This window comes from Haliotis rufescens, unplaced genomic scaffold (assembly GCF_023055435.1).
Source record: "Haliotis rufescens isolate VD_foot unplaced genomic scaffold, xgHalRufe1.0.p SCAF_5, whole genome shotgun sequence".
NCBI classification, from domain to species: Eukaryota; Metazoa; Mollusca; class Gastropoda; order Lepetellida; family Haliotidae; genus Haliotis; species Haliotis rufescens.
Window position 1 is genome coordinate 14,072,208 of NW_025964223.1, and position 27,682 is coordinate 14,099,889.

Below are 27,682 nucleotides of genomic sequence, written 5' to 3' on the forward strand. Positions count from 1 at the left end.
ATGCATGATGTACAGGTGGCTGGAGAGGATGCATGATGTACTGATGGCTTGAGAGGATGCATGATGTACTGATGGCTTGAGAGGATGCATGATGTGCGGATGGCTTGAGAGGATGAATGATGTACAGGTGGCTTGAGAGGATGCATGATGTACTGATGGCTTGAGAGGATGCATGATGTACCGATGTCTTGAGAGGATGCATGATGTACAGGTGGCTTGAGAGGATGCATGATGTACTGGTGGCTTGAGAGGATGCATGATGTACTGATGGCTTGAGAGGATACATGATGTACAGGTGGCTTGAGAGGATGCATGATGTACTGGTGGCTTGAGAGGATGCATGATGTACTGGTGGCTTGAGAGGATGCATGATGTACTGATGGCTTGAGAGGATGCATGATGTATTGATGGCTTGAGAGGATACATGATGTACAGGTGGCTTGAGAGGATGCATGATGTGCGGATGGCTTGAGAGGATGCATGATGTACTGATGGCTTGAGAGGATGCATGATGTACTGATGGCTTGAGAGGATACATGATGTACAGGTGGCTTGAGAGGATGCATGATGTACTGATGGCTTGAGAGGATGCATGATGTACTGATGGCTTGAGAGGATGCATGATGTACTGATGGCTTGAGAGGATACATGATGTACAGGTGGCTTGAGAGGATGCATGATGTGCGGATGGCTTGAGAGGATGCATGATGTACTGATGGCTTGAGAGGATGCATGATGTACTGATGGCTTGAGAGGATGCATGATGTACTGGTGGCTTGAGAGGATGCATGATGTACTGATGGCTTGAGAGGATGCATGATGTGCGGATGGCTTGAGAGGATGCATGATGTACAGGTGGCTGGAGAGGATGCATGATGTACTGATGGCTTGAGAGGATGCATGATGTACAGGTGGCTTGAGAGGATGCATGATGTACAGGTGGCTGGAGAGGATGCATGATGTACTGATGGCTTGAGAGGATGCATGATGTACTGATGGCTTGAGAGGATGCATGATGTACAGGTGGCTTGAGAGGATGCATGATGTACAGGTGGCTGGAGAGGATGCATGATGTACTGATGGCTTGAGAGGATGCATGATGTACTGATGGCTTGAGAGGATGCATGATGTGCGGATGGCTTGAGAGGATGAATGATGTACAGGTGGCTTGAGAGGATGCATGATGTACTGATGGCTTGAGAGGATGCATGATGTACCGATGTCTTGAGAGGATGCATGATGTACAGGTGGCTTGAGAGGATGCATGATGTACTGGTGGCTTGAGAGGATGCATGATGTACTGATGGCTTGAGAGGATACATGATGTACAGGTGGCTTGAGAGGATGCATGATGTACTGGTGGCTTGAGAGGATGCATGATGTACTGGTGGCTTGAGAGGATGCATGATGTACTGATGGCTTGAGAGGATGCATGATGTACTGATGGCTTGAGAGGATGCATGATGTACTGATGGCTTGAGAGGATGCATGATGTACCGATGGCTTGAGAGAATGCAAGATATACCTATGGCTTGAGAGGATGCATGATGTACAGGTGGCTTGAGAGGATGCATGATGTACAGGTGGCTTGAGAGGATGCATGATGTACTGATGGCTTGAGAGGATGCATGATGTGCGGATGGCTGGAGAGGATGCATGATGTACAGGTGGCTTGAGAGGATGCATGATGTACTGATGGCTTGAGAGGATGCATGTTATTGGAGCATGTTGAGTGTAGCTGACTAACAGTGATGTACCTTGTTTCAGGCAGTTCAGTGTGAGCTGAGTGATGTGGAGCCTGCAGATCCAGATGGCAGCTGGGTGGCGGATGTAAGTTGTCATCCCACCAAGTGTCTCAGTTGGTAGAACCGCAGACACTGGCTTGATTGATATTATGATGATTAGTTTCTATGTTAGCCGAGGTAACCTCAGGTGTTAATTATTTGTTTACAAATAGTGTCTTAAAATGATTTGTTTTTTATTTTAGTTATTCATTTAAGAATTGACTTTCATTTTGTGTGAGTTCATTTGAGTATGAACCTTTCCATAGAGTGAGGGCCAAACTGTATGAATGTCAGACCCATTCAGTACAAGAGCTTCGCTTTGTGCCTGATTATAATTACATGACATTCATAAATGATCGTTCAATTCAATTACATACATGAGAGAGAAATTCTGTACCAAGTTGAGAGACATTGAGATGTCCAAAATGTAGGGTCCAGGTTATTTATCCTAACAGAATGGAGACCTGAATACACGTAAAGTCTTGGTAGTTTCTCGTAAACAGCAGGCCAGTATTTCTGGGGTGTCTGTTTCAGGGCCTGGAGTGGTGGACAGACCTCACAACGTTCCAGTCTTTCCAGGTGAAGATACTGGGTAAGATGCATTCTTCTTATTAGCTCTGATGCTTGATACTTTGAAAGCCTTTTAATCATGACACCTGAGGTCCAGGCTATTCGTTGGAGTTGACGTTTCTTCAGTGTTGAAAATTGAATATAGACATTGTTTGGGTGAAAATCTAAATTAACTTGGCATCTGTTTATATACTAGTCAAATAAAGATAAGCTGATGTATCAATGAGTGTGGTACGTGAACACTGATGTATCATTGAGTGTGATACGTGAACACTGATGTATCATTGAGTGTGATACGTGAACACTGATGTATCATTGAGTGATATGTGAACACTGGTGTATCAGTGAGTGTGATACGTGAACACTGATGTATCATTGAGTGATATGTGAACACTGGTGTATCAATGAGTGTGATACGTGAACACTGATGTATCATTGAGTGTGATACGTGAACACTGATGTATCATTGAGTGTGATACGTGAACACTGATGTATCATTGAGTGATATGTGAACACTGGTGTATCAGTGAGTGTGATACGTGAACACTGATGTATCATTGAGTGATATGTGAACACTGATGTATCAATGAGTGTGATACGTGAACACTGATGTATCATTGAGTGTGATACGTGAACACTGGTGTATCGTTGAGTGTGAAACGTGAACACTGATGTATCATTGAGTGTGATCAGTGAACACTGATGTATCATTGAGTGTGATATGTGAACACTGATGTATCATTGAGTGTGATACGTGAACACTGGTGTATCATTGAGTGTGATACGTGAACACTGATGTATCATTGAGTGTGATCAGTGAACACTGATGTATCATTGAGTGATATGTGAACACTGATGTATCATTGAGTGTGATACGTGAACACTGATGTATCATTGAGTGATATGTGAACACTGATGTATCATTGAGTGTGATATGTAAACACTGGTGTATCATTGAGTGTGATACGTGAACACTGATGTATCATCGAGTGTGATACGTGAACACTGATGTATCATTGAGTGTGATACGTGAACACTGATGTATCATTGAGTGATATGTGAACACTGATGTATCATTGAGTGTGATATGTGAACACTGATGTATCATTGAGTGTGATACGTGAACACTGATGTATCATTGAGTGTGATACGTGAAAACTGATGTATCATTGAGTGAGATATGTGAACACTGGTGTATCAGTGAGTGATACGTGAACACTGATGTATCATTGAGTGTGATACGTGAACACTGGTGTATCATTGAGTGTGATACGTGAAGACTGATGTATCAGTGAGTGAGATATGTGAACACTGGTGTATCATTGATTGTTATTTGTTATATGTAGAGGTGCAAGTGGATGCTGTGGAGGTGGTCCTGTACCGTATCCTTGATGACAGCCCTGACAACCTCAGTGTCAACTACCAGCTGGTTGCTAATGGATATGCCAAGAGCACTGGAGTAGGGTAGGCCATTTTGATAAGCTCGAGGAGGACACATCAGGAATGCCCCTGTGAAGATCCGGATTAGAATTGTTCAAATTGCTTGGTGAAAACTTTAAGAGGCGACTAACAGTATTTGATGGTCAGACTCACTGACTTGATCGTTGAATGTCATCGTATCCTAATTGATTAGATTGAATCTTATGGTGTCAATCACTGAATTGTCTGGTCCAGACTTTATTGTTTACAGACGGACGTCAAATAGCTGGGTTATTGCTGATTGCGGCATTAAGCAAACAAAACTTGGATCAGGAATGATCTCCCGTCAGCTAACAAGCTTTAGGCCAAATGTCTCTCGTTATCCAGACAACACTTTTGCAATCTGTAGACCAAGGCTCCAAAAGTTACTGTTTTGCTTTGATTTAAAATAAACTTCAAATGGAAATGACATTTTTCCCCTCATAGACGTTTTAGACCAAAGAAAATGTATCAACAGTTTTATGTCATGGACTGACAACAGTGTGTGTTTTGTTTTGGTGTACGTGTTGCATCCAGTGCTTACAGATGTTGTTTAATCTAGGGAGACCATTTCTGCCTTAGACACTTAAAGTTAAAGTTAACTAGAAAAATCACAGACACTTGATGTGGCACTTGAGCAATATTGACTTCCATTTTCTGTCTATTCAGATCAACAGTTTTGGGACCATCAAAGAACCCTGCTGCAGAGGCCCCTAAAAAGATCTTCACCTACAGAGCTTCTAGACAGGTGATACAGTGCTTGACATGGACTAGAATTTGTCAGAGATCCAAAGGACCAGCACCCAAAAGAATATATTGGTTCTGTTGGATCTCTACTAGACACAATGGTGCTTAGAGTTTTAGAGTCAGGTTCTCTCACTTGGTTGATGCATGTCATTGTATCCCAATTGCATAGATTGATGCTCATGATGTCAATCATTCAGTTGTCTGGTCAAGGCGATTATTTACATTTTGCAGGAATTTGCAAAATGCGGTATTAAACAACAACAACAAATTGAGTCATAAACTAATGATGGTTTGGCAGCAGTCAATCAAAACACAGTCTGTTTCACTGTATTTCCTTTTCATACTTCATGTCTTCGTTATGTAAATGTGGATTATTTTATACAAATACATGACTTGATACATTACTGTGCAGTGATACAAAGTATTGAGATGTACTGATAATCTGTATCCAATGGAAAACCTTTGGAAAGACAGGTGTTCAGTTCCTTATGTTGTGATTTCAATGAGTGAGTGAGTGAGTTTGGTTTTACGCCGCTTTTAGCATAAATCCAGCAATATCCTGGTGGGGAACACCAGAAATGGACTTCACACATTGTACCCATGTCGGGAATCGAACCCGGGTAACGAGCGAACGCTGTAACCACTAGGCCACCCGACCGCCCCTGTGATTTCAATGACCACAGAGTATGGATCGTCCTGAATGGAGTCCTGTCTATGAGTACTCTTGGTTGAGTTAATGCATGCTGGTATCCCAGTACCTCCCATGGAGCAGTCAGGGGAGTGAGGCCAGTAGATAGATGCAGGCACCAGTCTGTTAGTCAGGGGAGTGAGGCCAGAGATAGATGCAGGCACCAGTCTGTTAGTCAGGGGAGTGAGGCCAGAGATAGATGCAGGCACCAGTCTGTTAGTCAGGGGAGTGAGGCCAGAGATAGATGCAGGCACCAGTCTGTTAGTCAGGGGAGTGAGGCCAGAGATAGATGCAGGCACCAGTCTGTTAGTCAGGGGAGTGAGGCCAGAGATAGATGCAGGCACCAGTCTGTTGGTCAGGGGAGTGAGGCCAGAGATAGATGCAGGCACCAGTCTGTTAGTCAGGTAGTGAGGCCAGAGATAGATGCAGGCACCAGTCTGTTAGTCAGGGGAGTGAGGCCAGAGATAGATGCAGGCACCAGTCTGTTAGTCAGCTAGTGAAAATCTACAGGGACTAATTTGTTTATCTCAATGTTAGTTATTTCTCATAAACCACTTGGCTGGATTGAGCTGCGAACTAGTTGGATATGACCAATGGTGACTAGCCCTGAAAGTTCTCATCCCAGAGATAGTCTATGTGACTACTGGATAAGAATAACACCTGGATCAAGATAAACATTCAGCTGTAAACTGACCGAATTTTTACTTATCCTGCATTACTCCTTAATGCATTCACTGCTTACCTTACACCAAGAAGAAGACAGCGCAACGGCAATGGGGGAAGATATAAAGATGGCTGCTGGCTTGTTGCTTGCCCTGTTACGGGACAGAGGGGTGAGTAAATAGCCACAGGGCCGATGAAATGCCAAATGGGAGAACCGCCCACTGGTAGTGAATCCGCTGAACTGGAACCTGAGGAACCTGCGGTCGGAGGGATGGATAGGTATACGCAGGTTGGCATCCTGCAGGTCGAGACTGATCAAGGAATTGATCGCCTTATCAGTCTCAATGTGGTGAGGCAGAAGTAAGGTGGACGCTTGAGGTAACATTCATTGAACACAGAGAGATTGTGAATCCTTCTCATCTTGTCTGAGTCCTTCTTGGGTACCAGGAAGATGTGAGAATAGAAGCCCGATTTTAACGCTGGAGTGCATACAATCTCTACAGCCTCTTTACCAACAGTGTGTCTGTTGGATTTTAATAGCAGATGTTGCTTCCTTGGATATTACCAAGTGAGCTGTGGTCAACGGTTGAAGTTCCTCTACTTCTAGATGATAACTGTGACGTAGTACGTTGAGAACGTAATCATCCTTGAGGATGCTTCAGTTCTGCCAGTCTCCTGCCTACAGGGGTGTCGACCATTGGGACGGCTGGGGGCAGGAGTTCCCAGTCGTGACTGTCTGACACTTCATTGTTTAACCCTCTTTACACCTCCCCTGGCTGGGTATTTACCACGACAGGACTGATAAGAAACTTGAGGTTTTGCTCTGCCATGCCCTTTCCCACAAAAGGAATCCTGGTCTTGGCCTTCCTTGAGAGGCGCGTGACTAGGCTTATAATTGCGTGACTTGCCGACAGTGATGTGGAGAAGGTGACTTGTCATCAAGGTCACATAACAGGGCGATGGTCCTTATAAAAGTAGGATTTGGAATCCTCAACATCTTTATTTCTTCACCCAAGACCGTCGCTGTTGTGTTGTCTTCTTGTTGTCACAAGTTAGCAGTGAATGCATTAAGAAGTAATGCAGGATAAGTATACAAATGTAAAAAATATTTAGTTTGTGCTAAATTTATGTGTGGATCATTGTTCACACATTCAACTAAGGGATTGACCACAAGTGATATCAGTTTGTATGCAACCAAGATACAGTTGTAATAATGCATCTACTCATCCCTCTGTCCCGTAACAGGACAAGCAACAAGCCAGCAGTGACATCGCTGCCTCCTACATGACGACCTCTCCTGTGAAGGGGGACTTCCAGTGGGGCAATCCTCCTAGCAGGTCCTACACCCCAGGAACAACAACGCCTGTTACATCCAAACCAACCACCCCAGCCATCACACCCACAAAGACCCCGCCCCCACAGAACACAAATCGGAACAACATGAATGTCAATGCAGCTGCTGCACAAGCACAAGCAGCTGCCACCGCAGTGGCAGCCACACAGAAGCAGGGGGAGGCGGAGTCTCATGCAGTCAATATCAAGGTTAACATCAGTGCCTATGAATCTCCAGCTAACTTCCACATACAGCTTGAAGAAACTCGGGAGCGGGAAGGGTGAGTCTGTCAGTGATCCGACAAGACAAAGGTGTAGGTGTCATCTGGAGAGTTAGACAGAGATAGGCTTGGACTTTCCAACTGACCTTGTTCTGTTATGCTGAATGTTGATAACTATGACTAATTTCAGAAAGTCCCCAGACAGTAAAGCGGTGAAAATTTGCTTGCTTCTGTGTTAAACAACATTGCCTCTACATGTTTCTGATAAAACTGACCACACTGTCGTTCCACTCCAGAATAATGAGGCTGCTTCAAAGACAGTTTCAGACTTCAGAGCCAGCACACCGGATATGGAAGGTGAACGACTTCTGTGCAGCGAGATACAGCAAGGACAACCTGTGGTACAGGGCCAAGGTGTGCCAGATGCTTGACACGGACGAGATAAAGGTACTTGCTCTCCTGTTTCTACCCATTCTGGGAGACCGCCTCCATGGTCTGGTGGTAGAGCATCTGCCTGGAGAGCGGAAGGTCCAGTGTTTCTACCCATTCTGGGAGACCACCTCCATGGTCTGGTGGTAGAGCGTCTGCCTGGAGAGCGGAAGGTCCAGTGTTTCTACCCATTCTGGGAGACCGCCTCCATGGTCTGGTGGTAGAGCGTCTGTCTGGAGATCGGAAGGTCCAGTGTTTCTACCCATTCTGGGAGATCACTTCCGTGGTCTAGTGGTAGAGTGTCTGCCTGGAGATCGGAAGGTCCAGTGTCCGATCCCCGGCTGCGCCGTACCAAAAAACGTTAAAAGATGGTACCTGTCTGGCACTCGGCATTAAGGGGCTAAACAAGAACTGGTTGGCTCGGAGTCAGTATACTGTGTCTGAGTTGGGTATTCGTGTTAAACTGTGACATGGTATCTCAGTGAGCTAGCACTATAAACAGGCATCAGTCTGGACTAGTACAAGCAGCTACACACACAAACACACGTGCATGCACATCGCTGTATAAGTGCAATGATGGTGGTTAGAATAGGTTCCCGACTATATGGATCAGGTGGTCAGGCTCGGTGACTAGATTAATTGCATATCATTGTATCTCAACAATGTGAATCAGTACTCATAATATCAATCAGTGGATGGTCCTGTCTTGATTCTTTTATTTAACAACAACATCTCCCCCTTTGTTTATCTCCTTGTAAGGCATCATGACAGGCTGAAAATGATAAGAAATTGCCATTAATGAAGATTTGGTGACAGTGGATAAAGTACATATTAAATAGTTTTGAGTGCAAGATAAAACTTAGAAAAATTAGAGAACAAATGGTTGTCATGACAAGTATGAATACATCCCAATTAACAGAAGTTGCTAATATTTTGGATAATCTGTTTTCATTGTACTGATTGAAATTCATCTGTAAATCCATTCAGTTTGGAGGGGAACTTATTCAAATAAGTCATTAGAAAGGGGTAAATTATCAGAAAAGGTTGAGAATAAGGGCTGTTGATTTAGCGAGTTCATTGTTGAAAGCTCGAAATTTCAATGTTTATTTTATGAAATCGTGTTCTGCTTCCTCAGGTGTACTTGGTGGACTTTGGGTTGGTGGATACGCTGACCAGTGCTGATCTACGGGTGTTGGACGTTAAGATGAGGGCCCCGAACTGTTGTGCTATACAGTGCCACCTGGCGGACATAGTGTCTGCCGGGTGTGCCGACCCGCTACAGTGGTCAGCAACTGCCTGCGAGTTCATGGCCGAGATGGTGAAGAACAAAACTCTCTATATCAAGAAAGAGGTGAGTGTGAAGGCACATTCAGGACATGTAGCTCTTAGACCAAGTATCTCATTGATGTTTCAAGTGTTGTCAGAATGTTTGCAATATGCTGTGCAGATTATGTAGGAATGCTGCCCATGTTATAAAGGAATGCTGTGCAGGCTATGTAGGAATGCTGTGCAGGTTATGTGGGAATGCTATGCAGGTTATGTAGGAATGCTGTGCAGGTTATGTGGGAATGCTTTGCAGGTTATGTAGGAATGCTGTGCAGGTTATGTAGGAATGCTATGCAGGTTATGTAGGAATACTGTGCAGGTTATGTGGGAATGCTGTGCAGATTATGTAGGAATGCTGTGCAGGTTATGTGGGAATGCTGTGCAGGTTATGAAGGAATTCTGTGCAGGTTATGTAGGAATGCTGTGCAGGTTATGTAGGAATGCTGTCCAGGTTATGTAGGAATGCTGTGCAGGTTATGTGGGGATGCTGTCCAGGTTATGTAGGAATGCTGTCCAGGTTATGTAGGAATGCTGTGCAGGTTATAAAGGAATGCTGTGCAGGCTATGTAGGAATGCTGTGCAGGTTATGTAGGAATGCTGTCTGGGTTATGTAGGAATGCTATGCAGGTTATGTAGGAATACTGTGCAGGTTATGTGGGAATGCTGTGCAGGTTATGTAGGAATGCTGTGCAGGTTATGTGGGAATGCTGTGCAGGTTATGAAGGAATTCTGTGCAGGTTATGTAGGAATGCTGTGCAGGTTATGTAGGAATGCTGTCCAGGTTATGTAGGAATGCTGTGCAGGTTATGTGGGGATGCTGTGCAGGTTATGTAGGAATGCTGTGCAGGTTATGTAGGAATGCTGTGCAGGTTATGTGGGAATGCTGTGCAGGTTATGAAGGAATACTGTGCAGGTTATGTAGGAATGCTGTGCAGGTTATGTAGGAATACTGTGCAGGTTTTGTAGGAATGCTGTGCAGGTTATGTAGGAATGCTGTCCAGGTTATGTAGGAATGCTGTGCAGGTTATGTGGGAATGCTGTGCAGGTTATGAAGGAATGCTGTGCAGGTTATGAAGGAATGCTGTGCAGGTTATGTAGGAATGCTGTGCAGGTTATGTAGGAATACTGTGCAGGTTTTGTAGGAATGCTGTGCAGGTTATGTATGAATGCTGTGCAGGTTTTGTGGGAATGCTGTGCGGGTTATGTGGGAATGCTGTACAAGTTTTGTGGGAATGCTGTCTGGGTTATGTAGGAATGCTGTGCAGGTTATGTAGGAATGTTGTCCAGGTTTTGTAGGAATGCTGCCTTGGTTATGTAGGAATACTGTCCATACATAATAAGGCCTGAATTTCTACTTTCCCTGATGGATGCTTTTAACAATAAACAATGGGACATTAGGGGGACAGTACATATTTCTATCCCACTGTTGTCAGAGTTTTATTGGAATTTTGTCAGGGTTTTATTGGATTGTTATCAGGCTTATTTAGGCATGTTCATTGACTGTAGTTATACATTATATTGGAGGTGTGGGGAAAGCGTTGGCTTGCCACATGAAGACCAAAGTCTAAACGCAATGTACATCACTCATCACAAACTAGCTCCCTCCCAAGTTTTGATGTATATGATTACAGGGTGACATGGAGAATGAAAGACGGAGTCTGCCCATCGACCTGCTGGTAGAGGAGATTGTGGCGGAGACAGCCCTGGAGCCTTGTAGAACCAGCGTGAACAGCCTCATCAAGTCCATGAAGGAGAAGGGGCTGGCCATCCCATGCAGAAGGTCAGCCTTCATTTACTCTTAGGCGGCACAGGTGGCCCAGTCGTCTAAGGCGCTCCGATTCGCTGTGCAGAGTTGCGTCACTTGGGCACGCCAGAAACCTATGATTGTTCGAATGCTGGTTCGCCCTGAATATATTTCAAGGTTTGTCAGCACCACACCCAGTGCTCGTGGGTTTCACCGAAGTGGTAAACATGTGAGACCTGCATCACTTCAGGCTTTCCTCCCTCATTAAGCTGACACGCCGTGATATAACTGGAGTTCTGTTAAAAGCGGCATTAAACCCAACTCACTCATTCTTCATGCTGTTAGTGTTGTGAAAATAACAGTACAAAAATTTTTGTGTGTTTTTTTTATCTCATTACTTACTATTACCAAAAAAATGTGGCTCTGGTAAGAAATAAATATAATGAAACATTAAGAAACATTTTTGTGTATTGTTTTCTGGATAGTTGTCATTTGGATGAAGTAAAGACTAATTGAAATAAACGAACAATGTTTGTATTGTTATAAGTAAAAGTATTAGCTCCTTTCACACCCGTACCTACTTTAAAATCTTTGACAGGAATAAAAAAAGAGGCATTTTTATTTGATTCCCTTTTTGTTATAAAATTTGAGTTGGCAGATCCATTACCCATGTGACTGAAAACAGTACACCCTACACTGTATTGACTCTCCTGAATTTCCAGGAAGAAGCAAGAGTCTGGGGATAGTTTGACCTCCAGTGAAGCCTCGGAGGTGAAGGCTGATGAACCGTACGTGGAATGCGAGGTGCTCCATTACTCCCGCCACCCTGTCCCCGAGACGTCCCATCTCACTGTGATACCCACCTACGTGGACTTTAATGGGATCATGTACTGCCAGTGCCTTGACGATGGTAACCATACTTTACACGATCACCTGTCCTCCTTGGCACTTGACTTTGTTTTAAGCTGAACATGTTAACCACCAGTTTGATTCATATTGTCGCCTGTCATCATTTGTCTGTCTGTCCCTCCATCATACTGTTGATGTTTCATCTCGGTCAAGTCGAGCATTTTTATAATATGGTTACAATTTTGTACCATGCTTGAGTGAATTGAATGATGGGTCCCTGGAGATACTCTTTACTTTAATCATACTTAGAATTTATCTCATTTGAACGTATACTACTTGAAATTGCCCCGTGAAGATCCGGGTAAGAATAGGTCTTCAGCAACCCATGCTTGCCGTAAAAGGTGACTATGTTTGTCGTAAGAGGCGACTTGCTGGATCGGGTTGCTAGGCTCGCTGACTTGATTGATGCATGTCATCGTAATCCCAATCGATGCTCATGATGTCAATCACTAGATTGTCTGGTCCAGACTTGATTATTTACAGACCGCCGTCATATAGCTTGAATATTGCTGAGTCCTGCGTTAAACAACAAACAAACAAAATGTTGAAATTAGATCTAGATCACATGTAAAACATGTGTCCCCTGAGGTGATATCACCCGTCTAAGGCGGATTTATCTCCACCTACTCAGAGACTGGTATTTGGCCCCAAGTCTGTTGCAATTTTCAGTACAAATTTGCAGATGGAAATTAAAAAATTCCTGTTTTATGTAAACATAGTCATATGTTTGAAATCTTTTTCTGTTTTACAAATGTTTTACCGTATCATAAATTATGGTATTTTTCAACCACAGAAACAGATTTGATGACCATGACAGATGACATTCAGACCATGTACGTGGAATCGAGTCCCCAGCGAGTGCGCTGGCAGATAGGCCAGGCTTGTGTCTCCTACTTCAAGACAGATGACCTTTGGTTCAGGGCCAGGGTTGTCGAGCTCAATGACGATAAAATCAACGTAGGTTGGCTTGATTTTGGAAATATTTAGTAACTTACAGGCATGTTCTGTCTTGAATGTTTGTTGTATCAGATACAAATCAATATGTTGCCAGTTCAGTGGAGGCAGATCACATCAGGCTTTTTTACATTCTGCAGTGCCCGAGTTACAGTTAAATGTCACAACTATTTACCGTATATCGCTGTGTATAAGGCGAGTTTTTCGTACCTAAAATGGGGGGGCTAAGAAGGGGGGTCGTCTTATACACGGAGTCAAAGATCTCACATTTTTTTCCAATGGCGATGTCAACCGGCGTCCGATAGCCAGCCCAGCATTTGACAATAAAACTTCGCATTTCGTCCTAAATAACTGTTCCAATAACTATTTCCATACATAAACATGATTTGTATCTCTTTTCCTTGAATAAAGTTTAATAATTTCTGCAAATAAAGTTGAAATGACCCTTGCCTCGATGCAGATTGTCAAACCACCTGACACGGTAAAACAATCAACATCCGTGAGCAGAGAGCCGGAAGTACCGGTAAGCATTTGCATATTGCACATGTGACCTAACATGTGATAACCGGTGAAGCTGAAATCAATTCCCGCTGTTTTTACAGTTGTATTAACAAGTGTTGGAGACGGTGTGTACAAGTGATTGTGGAATATACACGCTGAATGTGAAGCAAACATAAGCCTAGTTAGTTACAACATAGTTAATTGGCGATTAAATTACTCACCATTGTCTCTTATATGTTATTACTTCATAAATGAATTTTATTTTACGGGCACCAATTTGGTGTCGTACCGTGTAAACACGAAATGGCGACGTGTGCTGGAGTTACACACGCGACCTATCATTGTAGAAAAAAAACAACGCAAGATAAACAATTGCATATATAAGGTTTGTGTGCGCACTTGTGATGTGTGCGAAATACGCATCAGTCGGAAAGCGCATGTTAAATCTCCAAAGTAACTAACTAACTAACTAACTAACTTGTGATGTCCGTGTGCGAAATACGCTACAGTTGGAAAGCGCACGTTAAATCTTCTATATCAGTCAGACTTGTGATGTGTTTCATTCCCGGTCGCCTTATACACGGAGTATAGGATTTTGGGTTGATTTTTAAGGCGTGTACAGGGGGGTCGTCTTATACGTGGGGTCGCCTTATACACAGCGATATACGGTATGCATAATTCAAAGAACACAAGGACTCTTTAGCTCAGAATAAATGTATGACTTTCATTTGTGCCTTATAAAAAATATTACTACTGATACAGATTTATTTTTTGTCTAGACTGGCATAATATGTTATGGCAGACACTAGTTAGTCTTATTTTGTACATGTGGATCATCTGTCCATGTACCATTTTACATTTTACAAGAAATCCAGTATAACACAAAATGAGAGGGTATGCTTTTATATGTCATTGGAAGAGATAGTGGGGTAGCCATATTGTTGAAGCTTTGGCCCATTTTGCTGAAATGTCTTTGATTGGGTTCCCTGTATTCAAATACTTTTTATCCCCTTGATGTGATATGGTCAGTGTATAGCTAAACGTGGTGTAAAAAACAACTAGCTCATTGGAAGGAATTGGTTTAATCCCGTGCCCCATAAGCCAAAATAATTCAGCCTTGTCACCCATCTGAAAAGATTCTGCATTTGAACAATTCTACTTGGGGGGTTACTTGGCAAAGGAGGTTTTAATGATTATATACTGACAACAGTCACAATTTGTATTCTGTCAACAGTGTACGAGATGGTTGATCTTCATGAAGTAAATCCGTAAGTTCTGAAATTAGACCCTCTTTGGTTTCAGGTGCAATATTGTGACTATGGTAATTCTGAACTGCAGTCCGTGGATCTGGTCCGCCTTCCGGAGGCGAGGTTTGTGGAGAAGCCCCAGCTGTGTCTGGAGTGTGTCCTGCATGGCGTCATCCCTGTAAGTCGTTCAACACTAAAACAACAATCTCATCAATATCAGATCTTTCAGGACAGGACAAGTGTATGTCCTATTTTAGACCTTGAGGCCCACTGTACAATTTGGTGGATTTCAACATTTTCATGTTAAAGAGCACCATGTAAACACTAAACACAGTAATACATGGTATCTATGCAGCATGTCTTGACTTAACATCTTATATAAAAAAAGCTAAATTTACACAATATATTTTTGTTTTGTGTACACATCAATTCCACATACCGTATTCAACGTAATAAGCGCCCAGGGCGCTCTCAAAATTAGAAATAGGGGGCTCTTATTAGAATATTATTTTGGTGAAAAAAACACGGAGTTGAGAGATGGTTTATGCTGACAGCCTGAAATGTTTATGTATTAATTGCCCATAATTAAGGGTGCATATAACACACGAGTGCGGATTATTCGCGAAAAAATAAGTCTTGTGTACATTGATCAATCGGAAGGGGTGCCAATTGGGATTGTTCACTAGCCAATATATTAGCAAATATCGCTGTGGGCGATTATTAGAGCAGGGCGCTTATACGGTATTTCCTGCTGTTTGGAAAGTTGTAATAATACATGGGAACACACATTTCTGTACAAGGTCATGCCAGGTGAACTTTCTTATTAACCTTTCAGCCATTCAGTGTTGAGGTTACTAAATTCTTTCAGCAATGATTCGGATGGAATTTGTATTTTAGGCTATCAACTCAATAGTAATAATATGTGGATAGCCTCAGTAATTATCACTTCTGATGTAACATCTCATGCATTTTGTCATGTTTTCAAAGTATCAATTGAACAGCACAGTTTAGCAATGTTTGAGTGTAAATGACGACAATGATCTTAGCTGCTTGGTCTGGATCAATATAGTAAATTTTAATTGTAGCTTGCGATAATCTTAGCCTTCAATCACAGCTGGCGAATTCCCAGAACTTGCATTGGGATTACCCAACGTTCCATTGTTGTGAAAGTGGTCTGTCTTTGGTGTGTAAGTTGCCCATTTATCCACCAGAAACTTTAGTTATAATACTTTGAACATGTAACTGTAGAGTCCTGTCTGTTCCAGGTGAGTGAGGATGGAACGTGGCCTATGACTGTGCTGGACTACATCCACAGCATGATTGTCAACCATCAGTGCCAGATTGAGATCATGGTAAGCTTTGAAGGAGACCTTCAAGGTTTCTTTGATCTGTTGGGTAGCTGATTGCTGATTGGCCAGCAGAGTGTATGTCTGTGACCATGAAGTGCAGGATTTCCAATTTTAATTCCCTCATCGATATGAAGAGATGCCAACCTTTATTATTCTGAAGGAATCAGTACAATATTTTGATCCAAGTTCTGACGAAATAATATGAAGTAAGATATCTTTAGAATGTTGTTAAAAAAACTGCCAGCAATTTACATTAAATAATGACCTTGTTAAAGGCATTACTAATTACTAATTAAATAGAAATAGTAATCACTTTTCTAAGCTCGTAATGGGAGGGCATCAGTTTCAGAAAACACTGACTGGCAGTGGTTTATTTCCATTTGTTTGTAAAAATACATTTGTAACCTTGCAGTTACCATGTTTAGAGGTATCAAATCAAGGATTCACACCTTATATCCTGATCTGGTCTATAGATTTTATTCAGTGTACATATATGCTGAAATAGCTAAATGAACGTATGGTGTGGATGGAAATGTGTCTTCAGTAACAAAGCTGTGTTCTGAGTAGGCAAACATGGTGATGTTGCAGAAGGCGGAGGAAGGCAGCTCCGTGGAGGTACGACTCAAGTTGCCAGATGGGTCTGACCTCGGCAAGACACTCATACAGATCGGGGCAGCTACACCGCCTGATGATCTTGCAAGAGAGTATGAAACAAGTCGCAAAATATCCGATGTTATTCAGGTGAGATATCAGAATTATTTTGCTTTGATGAGCTGCTGTTTCAGCCGTGTGCTTATAACATCTACTTGTCATGCCCAGTGAAAAGATGTATAGGGCTTGTGAATGGTTCGTCTCGGTGAAACTTGCATCACCCAGACAGAACTTTCTTCGATTTCCATAATGTATGATACGTTTGAAATATACTAAGTAGAAGTATTTAAAATAATGTTTATTTCTAGATGTTATGATAAATAGGTCCAATGTTGAAATTTAGAGGTATGTGTTTGTGGAAAAACCTATTGGATAATTGGAATGAGATTGATTATCAAATTATTTATTATTCCGCCCCAACAAAGTGGGGCAGGGGATATTGGAACGGAGTTTGTCCGACTGTCCTTGCTTCCATCTGCCCTTCCTTCCATCTGTCCTTCCTTCCTTCCATCTGTTCGTCCACTTCTCAATTGGGACAAATTTTCTCAAAAACTATTCAAGTTAGAGGAATTAAATTTTGCACACTGATGTTGCTGGTCACGACCTCAAATGAGTTCGAAAATTGGTGTTTCACATTCATAATTTACAGACTTGTGGCCCTTGCCCCATGCTTTTCAACTTAGTGCATACTGAGTGAAATGGGGACAAGTTTTTTCAGCATCTACTGAAGCTACAAGAATGAAAGTTTGCATGCTTATTTAAGAGATACTTGTCAAGACTGAGTTCGAAAATTGGTCCGTCAATTCATTGTTTACTGAGTTACGGCCTTCAATCCATGTTGTGATGACAAGTTTTCAGAGAAAATGCATTAATTTCACATTTATTCTTTTTTTTCTGCGAACATAAAGCGGCCCAAGTGCCTATTTCTTCTTTAAGTCTTAATGGGGCTCTTTTTTATAGTTTTTGTTCACTACTATATGAGCAAACACACTTCTAATGTGCCTCATGGCGGGGGATAGTGATAAAGCTGTTTTCTTGTTATTTCATGTAATTGAAAATAGGATATTTCATAAAATGGATATGAATACTTGTCGAATTTTGCATTTTGCTTTAGTCTGGAGATAAGTATGATTGTGTAAATTGTGATTGACGCCCTGTTTTTTTTCAATAAAACAGAAGCGCTACCCATATAAACAGCCTTGCCTGGCACCAGTTGGAGAATACTTCCCTGTCGTTGTCACCCACATGGAACTGCCTAATATTGTAAGTAGAGCATTTTGTCTGTATTGTGTCGCCACTAAGTACTCATCTGTTTCATATTGTACAGCTTCTAAACAATGTGACCTAGTTACTACATTCCATTGTCGGGTCAGAGATGGTTTTTTACATTTGATTGTCACAGAAAGACTGACAACTTGTCCAGGAGATGGTCTTGGTTGGGTTACTTGTCAGTTTGGTCTTTGGTTGATTGCTTGTCACAGTGTTTGTTTGTTGTTGTACAGTGCCATACTCAGAAAAGTGACCGCTGTCTGTAAACTATCAAGTCTGCACCAGACTGGTGATTTGTATCGTGCAATATCCCATGCTGTTGAGGTACGATGATGTGCAATTGACCAAGTCACCAAGCCCTGACAACTCATCCATCTTTTTGTCCCTGACAACCTGCATAGGTTGCTCGGGAAGACTTTTGAGTTAGTCAGAGAAGGTACATGGTTTCTGCTTTTGTCTGAGAGTTGGTCTGAGTAAATGTTCTTGAGTGTAGTGCACACTTTTTTCCCCCAAAAACACAGCTGTTGATATTCCCTGAAGATTCTGGGTGTTGCTTCAGGTGTGGTTCCAGCATGTTGCCCAGGAACCCCGTGATATAGATGACGAGGTGGTGAAGCGAGTAGAACAGGTGAACAGTGACCTGGCAGCACTCCTCAAGATGTCCCCCGAGCTGGCACAAGCAGAAACCATGGGGAAGTCGTTCATCAAAGTCCCAGCACCAGGTAAGTTGAATGTTGGACAGTTCCAGGCCCAGGTAAGTTGTATATCAGCTAGTTCCAGCACCATGTAAGTTGTATGTTGGCCAGTTCCAGCACCAGGTATGTTGTTTGTCAGTTGTTTGTCAGCCAGTCCCAGCACCAGCCAAGTTGTATGTCGGCCAGTTCCAGTACTAGGTAAGTTGTATGTTGGACAGTTCCAGTCCCAGGTAAGTTGTTTATCGGCTAGTTCCAGTACCAGGTAAATTGTCGGGCAATCAATGATTACTGACATATAGATGTGAGCGAGTGATTAAAATAACTGTATAATGGTTTGAGTAAGTTGAATATGTGCTTGCAGTGCTTAGACATCTAAGGATTAGTTCTGGGGATTTGTTAGACATGTGTTTTCCCAAATGGAAGTGAAGTCATTGAACCGGACGTGATATCATGGCAGTGCATATGGCCTAAGGTTCCTTATTGTTTTGTCTTGAGGCCAGATGCTGGTATGAGGTTGTGGTAGGCATGTATTTCACCGAACCAAAGGTCATGGTGTCCTGCTGGAAATGCGTAGAGGTGTGGAATATTTCTAGAAATTGTAGTGATGGAGCTGCATCTGTTTTTCAAGTGCTTCAAAACGTTTTAGCTTCTATCCATTTTAGCTGTAGTTTTGTGTTCTCCATTCCCACTGACAGCAAGCAATGAATCTCACCCACTGTATGTCTGTATGCTTGTTCTATTCCGTCAGGTCAGATGTGCAGCGCCCAGTTCAGCTATGATGGCTGCTGGTACCGGGGCCTGGTGATCGACAGGGATGAGGACACACAGCTAGCGCTTGTTGTGTTTGTAGATTATGGGAATGTGGAGTACGTCCACCTGGACAGGTTTGTGTTTGGTAGTGTTCTCATGTATTTGTTGATGTGTCTGTTCAATGCTTAATGTGAGGTTTTGTGAGTGGTATCGAAGTCATGAAAAAAGAACAAGTATGTGTGTATTCACGAAATATAATACATGATGGTGAGGACCCCCGACTATTATTTTCACAGCTACACACTTTTGAGGTCTTACATGACAGAACAGGCAGATGTATATGCAGTTAAGGCTTTGCATGATGACACTGGAATAGTTCATGTTCAAAGTGTTTTTTTTATTATCCACGGTGGTTTTCTGAATCATATCAAAGCAGTTTGACAGATAGTCTTCAGGTGATGTCACAGTTAGCTTATACTCCCACTTGGCACAAAGGACATCGAGTGAGTTGGCTTGTACTTGACTTAAAACTTTTTGTATGAATTTACAATTGTTAAATAACAGCATAACTAAGAATATTTGATGATATGGGCTGAAATTGTCAGTGTGTCCGTTCTCCGGTTTATACCGGATATTGACCGGTAAAATATGACCAGGGCCGGTAAATTTGAGTTATTACAGTCCCTGTGTCTGGTCAGATGTAACAAATGTTATATTTGGGATTACACTTCTCTTTCTAAAGTATAGATTCTAGTACTGTTTTGGGTTGTCCCATCCATGATACGAACCCACACTCTCAGAGAGTTAACATTTGTTACATTTGACCACTTTCGAAAAGCCAGGTGTATTCATAGCTTTGGGCTATGGGAGCTGTGCAAATTTACACTTGTCAGAGAGTTGTCTGACTCATTTTTTTGGGAAGCCTTGGTGTCTGAGTGGGTTAGGTAACTGACTTTGTGTGCTGGCAAGAAGGTGCCTCAATCTTGAGTGTGTGGGTTAGAATCCCAGATGGGACTCAAGCCCCATAAATATTAGGATCTTGTGCTTTACAAAGTATGTGTGAAGATCCGGGTTAGAATAGGTCTTCACCAACCCACGCTTGCCATTAAAGGCGATTGTGCTTGTAAGAGGAGACTAACGGGATCGGGTGGTGATTCTTGACTTAGTTGATGCATGTCATCGTATCTCAATTAAGTGGATAGCTGCTCATGATATCTATCACTTGATTGTCTGGTCCAGACTTGATTATTTACAAACCAACATCATATAACTGGACTATTGCTGAGTGTGGCGTTGAACAAAAAAACCCAAACAAACCCAAACAAACAAACAAACATGTGTTTTTAAACTTATTTTGAGTGATGTTGACACGAGGATGTGTTTATGAAAGATTTATATAAAACTATTTTATATCTAACAAATGTTATGCTTAGGATTACACTCTCTTCATAAAGTTTGTTTCATCTACTTATAGTCAGGTATTTATATTAAATTTGCAACAGCTAACATCGGGGCAAATGACTTACCTCCTTGGAGTAAGACTGCTGAATCGATAGAGCTGAACTTTTTGTTGCAATTAATACTTCTTTAGCCAGGACCGGTACTTTTGTTTGCACCCGGCCCACATGACCGGTAGATAAACACTGATTGTTCATGGGCAATAATGCACAGCTAGAACAATAGAGTGATGTCACAAAAATAATTTAAGATCTTGGAAGGTGAGAGACACCTAGTGTCTGGTTTATGGAAAGAAATGTTGAGTGAAGTTGCTTGTTGTCTGTTGTAGGTTGCGGGTCCTGACAGCATCAGCTCGGGGTCTGGCAGGGCAGGGTGTGAGGAGCTATCTCCACGGGCTGCAACCTGTCGGCGGGCCGAGGCAGATCTGGTGTAAGAACAGCATGGTTTTAAACCTGCAGCTGATCGGAAACCAACCGCTTGTGGCCTGTATAAAGGTGGGTGTGTCAGATAAACAGCTTGTCGCCTATATAAAGGTGGGTGTGTCAGATGAACAGCTTGTAGTCTGTATAAAGGTGGGTGTGTCAAATAAACAGCTTGTTGCCTGTATAAAGGTGGGTTTGTCAAATAAACAGCGTGTTGCCTGTATAAAGGTGGGTGTGTCAGAAGAACAGCTTGTAGCCTGTAGCATGTATAAAGGTTGGTGTGTCAGATGAACAGTTTGTCGCCTGTATAAAGGTGGGTGTGTCAAATAAACAGCTTGTCGCCTATATAAAGGTTGGTGTGTCAGATAAACAGCTTGTAGTCTGTATAAAGGTTGGTGTGTCAGATGAACAGCTTGCAGCCTGTAGCCTGTATAAAGGTGGTTGTGTGTCAGATAAACAGCTCGTAGTCTGTATAAAGGTGGGTGTGTCAGATAAACAGATTGTAGCCTTATAAAGGTGGTTGTGTGTCAGATAAACAGCTCGTAGTCTGTATAAAGGTTGGTGTGTCAGATGAACAGCTTGTCGTCTGTATAAAGGTGGGTGTGTCAAATAAACAGCTTGTCGCCTATATAAAGGTTGGTGTGTCAGATAAACAGCTTGTAGTCTGTATAAAGGTTGGTGTGTCAGATGAACAGCTTGTAGCCTGTAGTCTGTATAAAGGTGGTTGTGTCAGATAAACAGCTCGTAGTCTGTATAAAGGTGGGTGTGTCAGATAAACAGATTGTAGCCTTATAAAGGTGGTTGTGTGGGAGATAAACAGGTTTTCTGTCACTTTGTGTTTGTTCTTTACCTCAACAAACATAGAACTGTTTGTGATGAAAACCAATGGCAACCCCCAACCTTGACTATAGATGTTCTTTACTTCATCAAACATATAGTCCAACATGTTTTCATCTGCCAGGCCTTGGAGCCACTAAGTGTGGAACTGTACAAGAAAAGCTGTGATGACTTCGATACAGAACATCTGGAGTTAGCCTACCAGCAACTCATAGAGTCTGGCCTTGCTCAGATTGACCCAAGTCTTGCTGAGGAATCGGAGCTGTAAGTAGAAGAATGTCTTGTATCTGTTGATTGTATGATGGTGTTTTCCTATTTGATTCCAACTAGTATTAGGTACTATTCAAGTCATCAGCTTACAAGTACAGCCTGTTCAGTGAGATATGAAACTTGTCCCTTCTCTTTGTACAGTTCTGTGTGATTGTCCTGTTGTAATTAGATGTAGATGTATCTCAAAGGATGATACTATTAATTCATACTGTGATACACCACCATATTAATACATAACAATGTACAATATGCTATATACTATTTTGATAAATTTTGATACAGATATGCTTTTTATGAACAGTAACTGATTAGCATTTATTTGTTGATTTTTCAGTATGATTGTGTTGAAACATCAGAACAAGATAAGAAAAACAATTTTCTGCATCTTCACATTGTCCAAGGGGTGTGTGGTAGCCTTGTGGTTAAAGCGTTCTCTTATCACCCTGAAGAACTGGGTTCGATTCCCCACATAGGTACAATGTGTAAAGCCCATTTCTGGTGATCTCCGCCTTGATATTGCAGGAATATTGCTGAGAGTGGCATAAAACCATACTCACTCACTCACTGTGAATTGAGTATTGCAATACGTATCATATCGTGAGATAGTTGTATCATGACATCCCTAGTTAACACAAACAGGATCACTTGTTGCAGGTTTGACTTGGCTGTGACTGCAAGCTTGAAGGAAGCAGAAATAGGGGCAGATGTTATAATAGAGGAAGACACAGAGCTGAAGGAGGATGAACGGGTCACGGAGTAGTACAACGTGGATGTTCCTGGGAGCTTACACTAGGAAGAGAGGGGACACAGTCCAGGAGTATCTGTATGTTCAGCATCTGTGTGGGTTGGATGTGTTAGCAGTGTTAATGAATGGAAACTGCCCTGGTCACAAGTCATTGTGTCTCGGTGTAGGTTATGACCATCTTCACAACTGTTGACTGGATGAGAAACCAAGGCATGGGTTGTCAAGACAACTTACAGAACTAAATTGTATTCTTTCTGGAATTTGATTTCTCAAGGCTATTATTATTTCATACATGTCATTTATGAACATATAATTTGTCAAGCCATGTTTTAATAATAGCTTTTGGAAGCTACCCTCCAGTGAAGGATAATGATTTCTTGACAGAGTTCAAGAAGTACGAAGTGCAATGCCAATCCTTACAACTATCTGACAAAATGGAGGGAAGAGATGCACTGCATAGGGAAGTAAATTTCATGGGCAGTGGGGGCGGTCGGGTAGCCTAGTGGTTAAAGCGTTCGCTCGTCACGCCGAAGACCCGGGTTCCAACCCCGACATGGGTACAATGTGTGAAGCCCATTTATGGTGTCCCCCGCCGTGATATTGCTGGAATATTGCTAAAAGCGGCGTAAAACCAAACTCACTCACTCAACTCATGGGCAGTGATTGGATGAAGATATGAAACAAGAAATTAAGATACATGTGAAACTGAGGACATGTGAAATGAAGATACTTGTGAAACTGTTAAACATGTAAAATTAAGGTACTTGAACTGAAATACATGTGAAATTGGGTAGTTCTGAAACTTAAAAACATGTCAAATAAAGGACTTTGTGAAACTGAGAAACGTGGAATTGAGATAGATTTGAATCTGAGAGTGATGGGAAATTAATTGGAGCATGTATGAGGAATGTGTGGTTTCATGTGAAATGTTTAAATTCTGTGAACCGGGAAAGTTTTGCGAGCACAAATGTACTGTGAAAACTGCAAGTGACACACACTTGCAATAGTTTCATGATGCTAAAAACGTACCAGTAAGGGTGCTTATTTCGTTTATTCACTTCCACACATTGTCAAACTAACCAGAACATGATTCAACAAATAACCCCTTACATCCAGTTTCCTTTTATACCCATTGTCACTCAATGTCAATGGTCTAATCAGGAAAATTCACTAACCTGCCACACCTTGTAAATTTCATTACATGATACCGAGTAGTCAATCATTCATTTCCTCAATCATGCCAGCCTTTGATATAAAGAGTAGTGTTTGATAAACACGCTACTTCCTTGTCAACTACAACACATTCATCTGTAGTGAACAAAAGGCCACTGACTGACACAGAGTTACCTTCTCATCATGCCGCTTCCTACTCATAAACAAAATACACAGGAGCAAAAGCAACTTTTATCTTTGGTAATCTCATCGACATGGTGTAGCAACATTTTACACACAGTAAAGGCTATTGTTACCCACGCTCAATAAATTAATGATGCAAAACTGTCCAGGTTCACAGTATGCAGAATAAGCAACAGGTTTTGTTGAAACATTGATATACTGTGAGTTACTAGGGTAGGACTCATTCATACGTTATTCTCATTGTTACAGTTGTATTGTTACATTCCTTGCACTGAGTTGAATGTATATAGCTGGTGTAGTTAAGTAAAACTGTTTTTTCATGATGTGGCCAAATTAATGATTTAATTTAGTTTGGATTGTAACAGGTATGTAAGGAGAAAAAGTGTATGTATATCAGTTTTGTGTATGATAGATGAGTGGTGGTGTGTTGATCTAAGAGGGTGAATGTGGATCACTTTTAGAGAAGTGCCCGACTTCAGCCCTCATGAATCTCAAAACAACATAAATACATTTTCATCTTTTATAAATGTTGGTACCCAGCTGAGTATCTACATTGTTGGTGATAATTGTTTATTTTGTTACTAAAAGAGTACCATAACGTTTACATTTGTAACCACATTTAACACTGATGTTTGAAGGCCTGACTTAGAGCTACAACGACTTCACATGCATTGTTACAAAAGGAGAATATAAGGCTATATTTTGTTGATTTATTTTCCATAATGAAAGGTTTGGGTTTTGTTAAGTGGAAAAACACATTCAGATGTTTTTGAACTCAGTGGAACCAACAAACGTTTGACACTTATGATGTTTGAGACAACGAGTGTAGAGTTGGCCTACTTTGCATGAACAAGGGGAAATGTTGTCAGCATCCCAAGAATAATGAGCAACCTTTTCATTTCTGACAAATATGATTTTGTCAACATTTACTCCGAGCATGTATAGACTACATTTTACAATGTTCAATGTTGACTTGTCGAGGTTATAAGTTGTTTCCTTGAATCAAAAGTAAAATTGAGACGACCAAGGCAAAATATGTTTGATTAGGAAATAAAATCAGTCCACTGATTCAATCAAGACGGCAATGAATGTTATTAATCAGAAAGTTAGACTCAAGGATTCACTGTTCTTTTTTAACATTTAACAGATATAAATGTCATAATGAAGAAATTCTCACTTTAGTCTTTTCATGTCAAATACATCAACACAAGATGATAAAAGTTTCAGAGTCTGAGGAGTGTTGATATATTTGGTATCAAAAGACATGAGGGTAAGATTCTATGTATCATCCAAAATCATTCTACCATTTTTTTCAGTTTGCTATCAGTAATAATCAGCATCTTGAGTTTAAAAAGTAGTTAACAACTTTCAGTGTCAGAGATTTGTGATGTCATTTCATTGTGATGTCACAATGGTGTGCAACCCATTGGGATGCAATTTCATTGTCGCATGATCTCACCCAAGTGATATCTCCTGTGTTTTGGATGATTAATGTGCTGCTTAACCTTTGGAAGGGATACTGAAAATATTTCTTACTATTAGTTTATGTTACTTGTTACTTGTGGATTTATCATGCAATAATAGAAATATCCCTATCAAATGTTGAGTGTGGGTAGAATTTTGACTTTTAACTATTGGTCACATGTCTGAATTTGCTTTACTCCGAGATTTAGCTGTCAGTTCTGTAATTGACATTGATTGAAGCAAACATAAATAATATATAAATCACTCACTTATTCCAAACTCCTGCAAGACATGTTTTACTTACTTTTGTTAATTTGATGCATGTAATCAGGAACAAGAAATGTTCAAGACTGTCAAATGGAAATTCTAATCCTGTTAGGTTAGCATTTCTAGTGTCCCCTGCCGTGATTGTGCTAAAAGCTGTGTAACACCATACTCACTCACTTACTGTTAGATTAGATTCAATGCCAGCCTCTTGCTTCTTGATCATATTATATTCTTTTCATTTTGTTTCAGTTATTTTGATTTGTGTTGCTCCATCTGTTCTTTCTGAAATTGTTTTTGTGCTTTTTGCACCAAAAGAAATGTTTTATATCGACTGTAAGACCATTTTCACTATAGTTGGAAATGAGATTATCCTATTTTTGTCACAAGGTTTTGAATTTCATACTTTTTGAAGAATGTTTCATCATGTTCATGTTGACTAGTCAGTGTATTATGAGGTGGTCTTATTTCTTGATTGGTTATTATTGCATCTTGTTCACTCACAATACTGCTATATGAAGATGTTTGTTATGTGTCATGATAACCTAACTGTACAGCTTTTGATTTTGAAGGAAACCATATTTGAATATTTCACTTCATTACAATGGTAAATGTGTTTATTTATGTTTCTACTGAAGATATTGTTTTGTACAGAATCGACAATTAAAATTTGTTTTTTATTTGTAACATGACTATTCAATTCTATCATGTCCAGTGGTGATTCCAGATTATAGTTGTGTTCACATACCAGATGATGTGGATCATTGCTCATAATATCAATCACGGAATTGTCTTGTCTAGGTTCGATTATTTACAAGCCACTGTCATAATGCATGATGAAAATCAGTTCTGTCATCAGAGAAGCTTCCAGTTCCACCTATCTGTTCAATTACTTTCAGGGAAGTGGCCAACAGTTCATTATGCTTGGATTAGTTAGAATAAGACATGGACAGACTGAGAGATTGTACATATGAGATTAGAGAACAGACATCATAATGACATTTACATTATTCGTGTCTTTCCAAAATGTGTAATTTCTGTTACTGGTGGGTGTAAAGATGACTTCTTTTAAATAGAGTTTGAAAGTTGTCAGGTTGCATGACCAGGTCTGGCAGCAATATAAGTTTCAGAGCCAGAAAATCGCCTGGTACATACAATCTATTTATATCTGAGAAACTGTTGTGTGCAAGTATGTGTAGAGTAGATATATGCTCCTAAACCCCGCATAGGTGATACTCTTATTACATATCTGAAGACATCAGCACATAAACACATGAAGCAGGAACTTAATTTCATTGCTGGAATCATCTTGGGCATCAAACTGCCATGTAACAGTACATACTAGTAACCCCACGCTGTGTGCGTGAGTAACTGAGTACAACGGAATGATATTGACCTATCTGAAGCGGGGTATTCGCATTGGGCCGTAAACGATATTTATGTGGCCCAGACTACTATCTCCAGTCTATGCTCTTGGTATGGGTACCATTTCCAACAGTGTAGCACGTCACATGACCGAACCCAGGCCGACCCCCACCCCCGTGTTACAACGACTGTACAGGACTACCACATGCGGCTA

At 41.3% G+C, this 27,682-nt stretch overlaps 1 protein-coding gene across 2 annotated transcripts in view; it reads left to right on the top strand.

Moving 5' to 3' along the window:
* LOC124138301 (RING finger protein 17-like) overlaps window positions 1-26,790 on the top strand; it is a 62,812-nt gene extending 36,022 nt beyond the window's left edge. For both annotated transcript variants that reach the window (XM_048383598.1, XM_048383599.1), the window contains exons 24-42: window positions 1,768-1,830; window positions 2,319-2,376; window positions 3,701-3,818; window positions 4,482-4,560; window positions 7,156-7,523; window positions 7,760-7,910; window positions 9,028-9,243; window positions 10,850-10,998; window positions 11,685-11,872; window positions 12,665-12,828; window positions 14,629-14,751; window positions 15,839-15,925; window positions 16,511-16,663; window positions 17,750-17,836; window positions 18,402-18,564; window positions 19,286-19,421; window positions 21,074-21,239; window positions 22,129-22,268; window positions 22,929-26,790. In XM_048383598.1, coding sequence (XP_048239555.1) covers window positions 1,768-1,830; window positions 2,319-2,376; window positions 3,701-3,818; window positions 4,482-4,560; window positions 7,156-7,523; window positions 7,760-7,910; window positions 9,028-9,243; window positions 10,850-10,998; window positions 11,685-11,872; window positions 12,665-12,828; window positions 14,629-14,751; window positions 15,839-15,925; window positions 16,511-16,663; window positions 17,750-17,836; window positions 18,402-18,564; window positions 19,286-19,421; window positions 21,074-21,239; window positions 22,129-22,268; window positions 22,929-23,034 — 2,715 coding nt within the window. In that variant the 3' untranslated portion in view covers window positions 23,035-26,790. The remainder of the gene's footprint in view (window positions 1-1,767; window positions 1,831-2,318; window positions 2,377-3,700; window positions 3,819-4,481; window positions 4,561-7,155; window positions 7,524-7,759; window positions 7,911-9,027; window positions 9,244-10,849; window positions 10,999-11,684; window positions 11,873-12,664; window positions 12,829-14,628; window positions 14,752-15,838; window positions 15,926-16,510; window positions 16,664-17,749; window positions 17,837-18,401; window positions 18,565-19,285; window positions 19,422-21,073; window positions 21,240-22,128; window positions 22,269-22,928) is intronic.
* The last annotated feature ends 892 nt before the right edge of the window (window positions 26,791-27,682 follow it).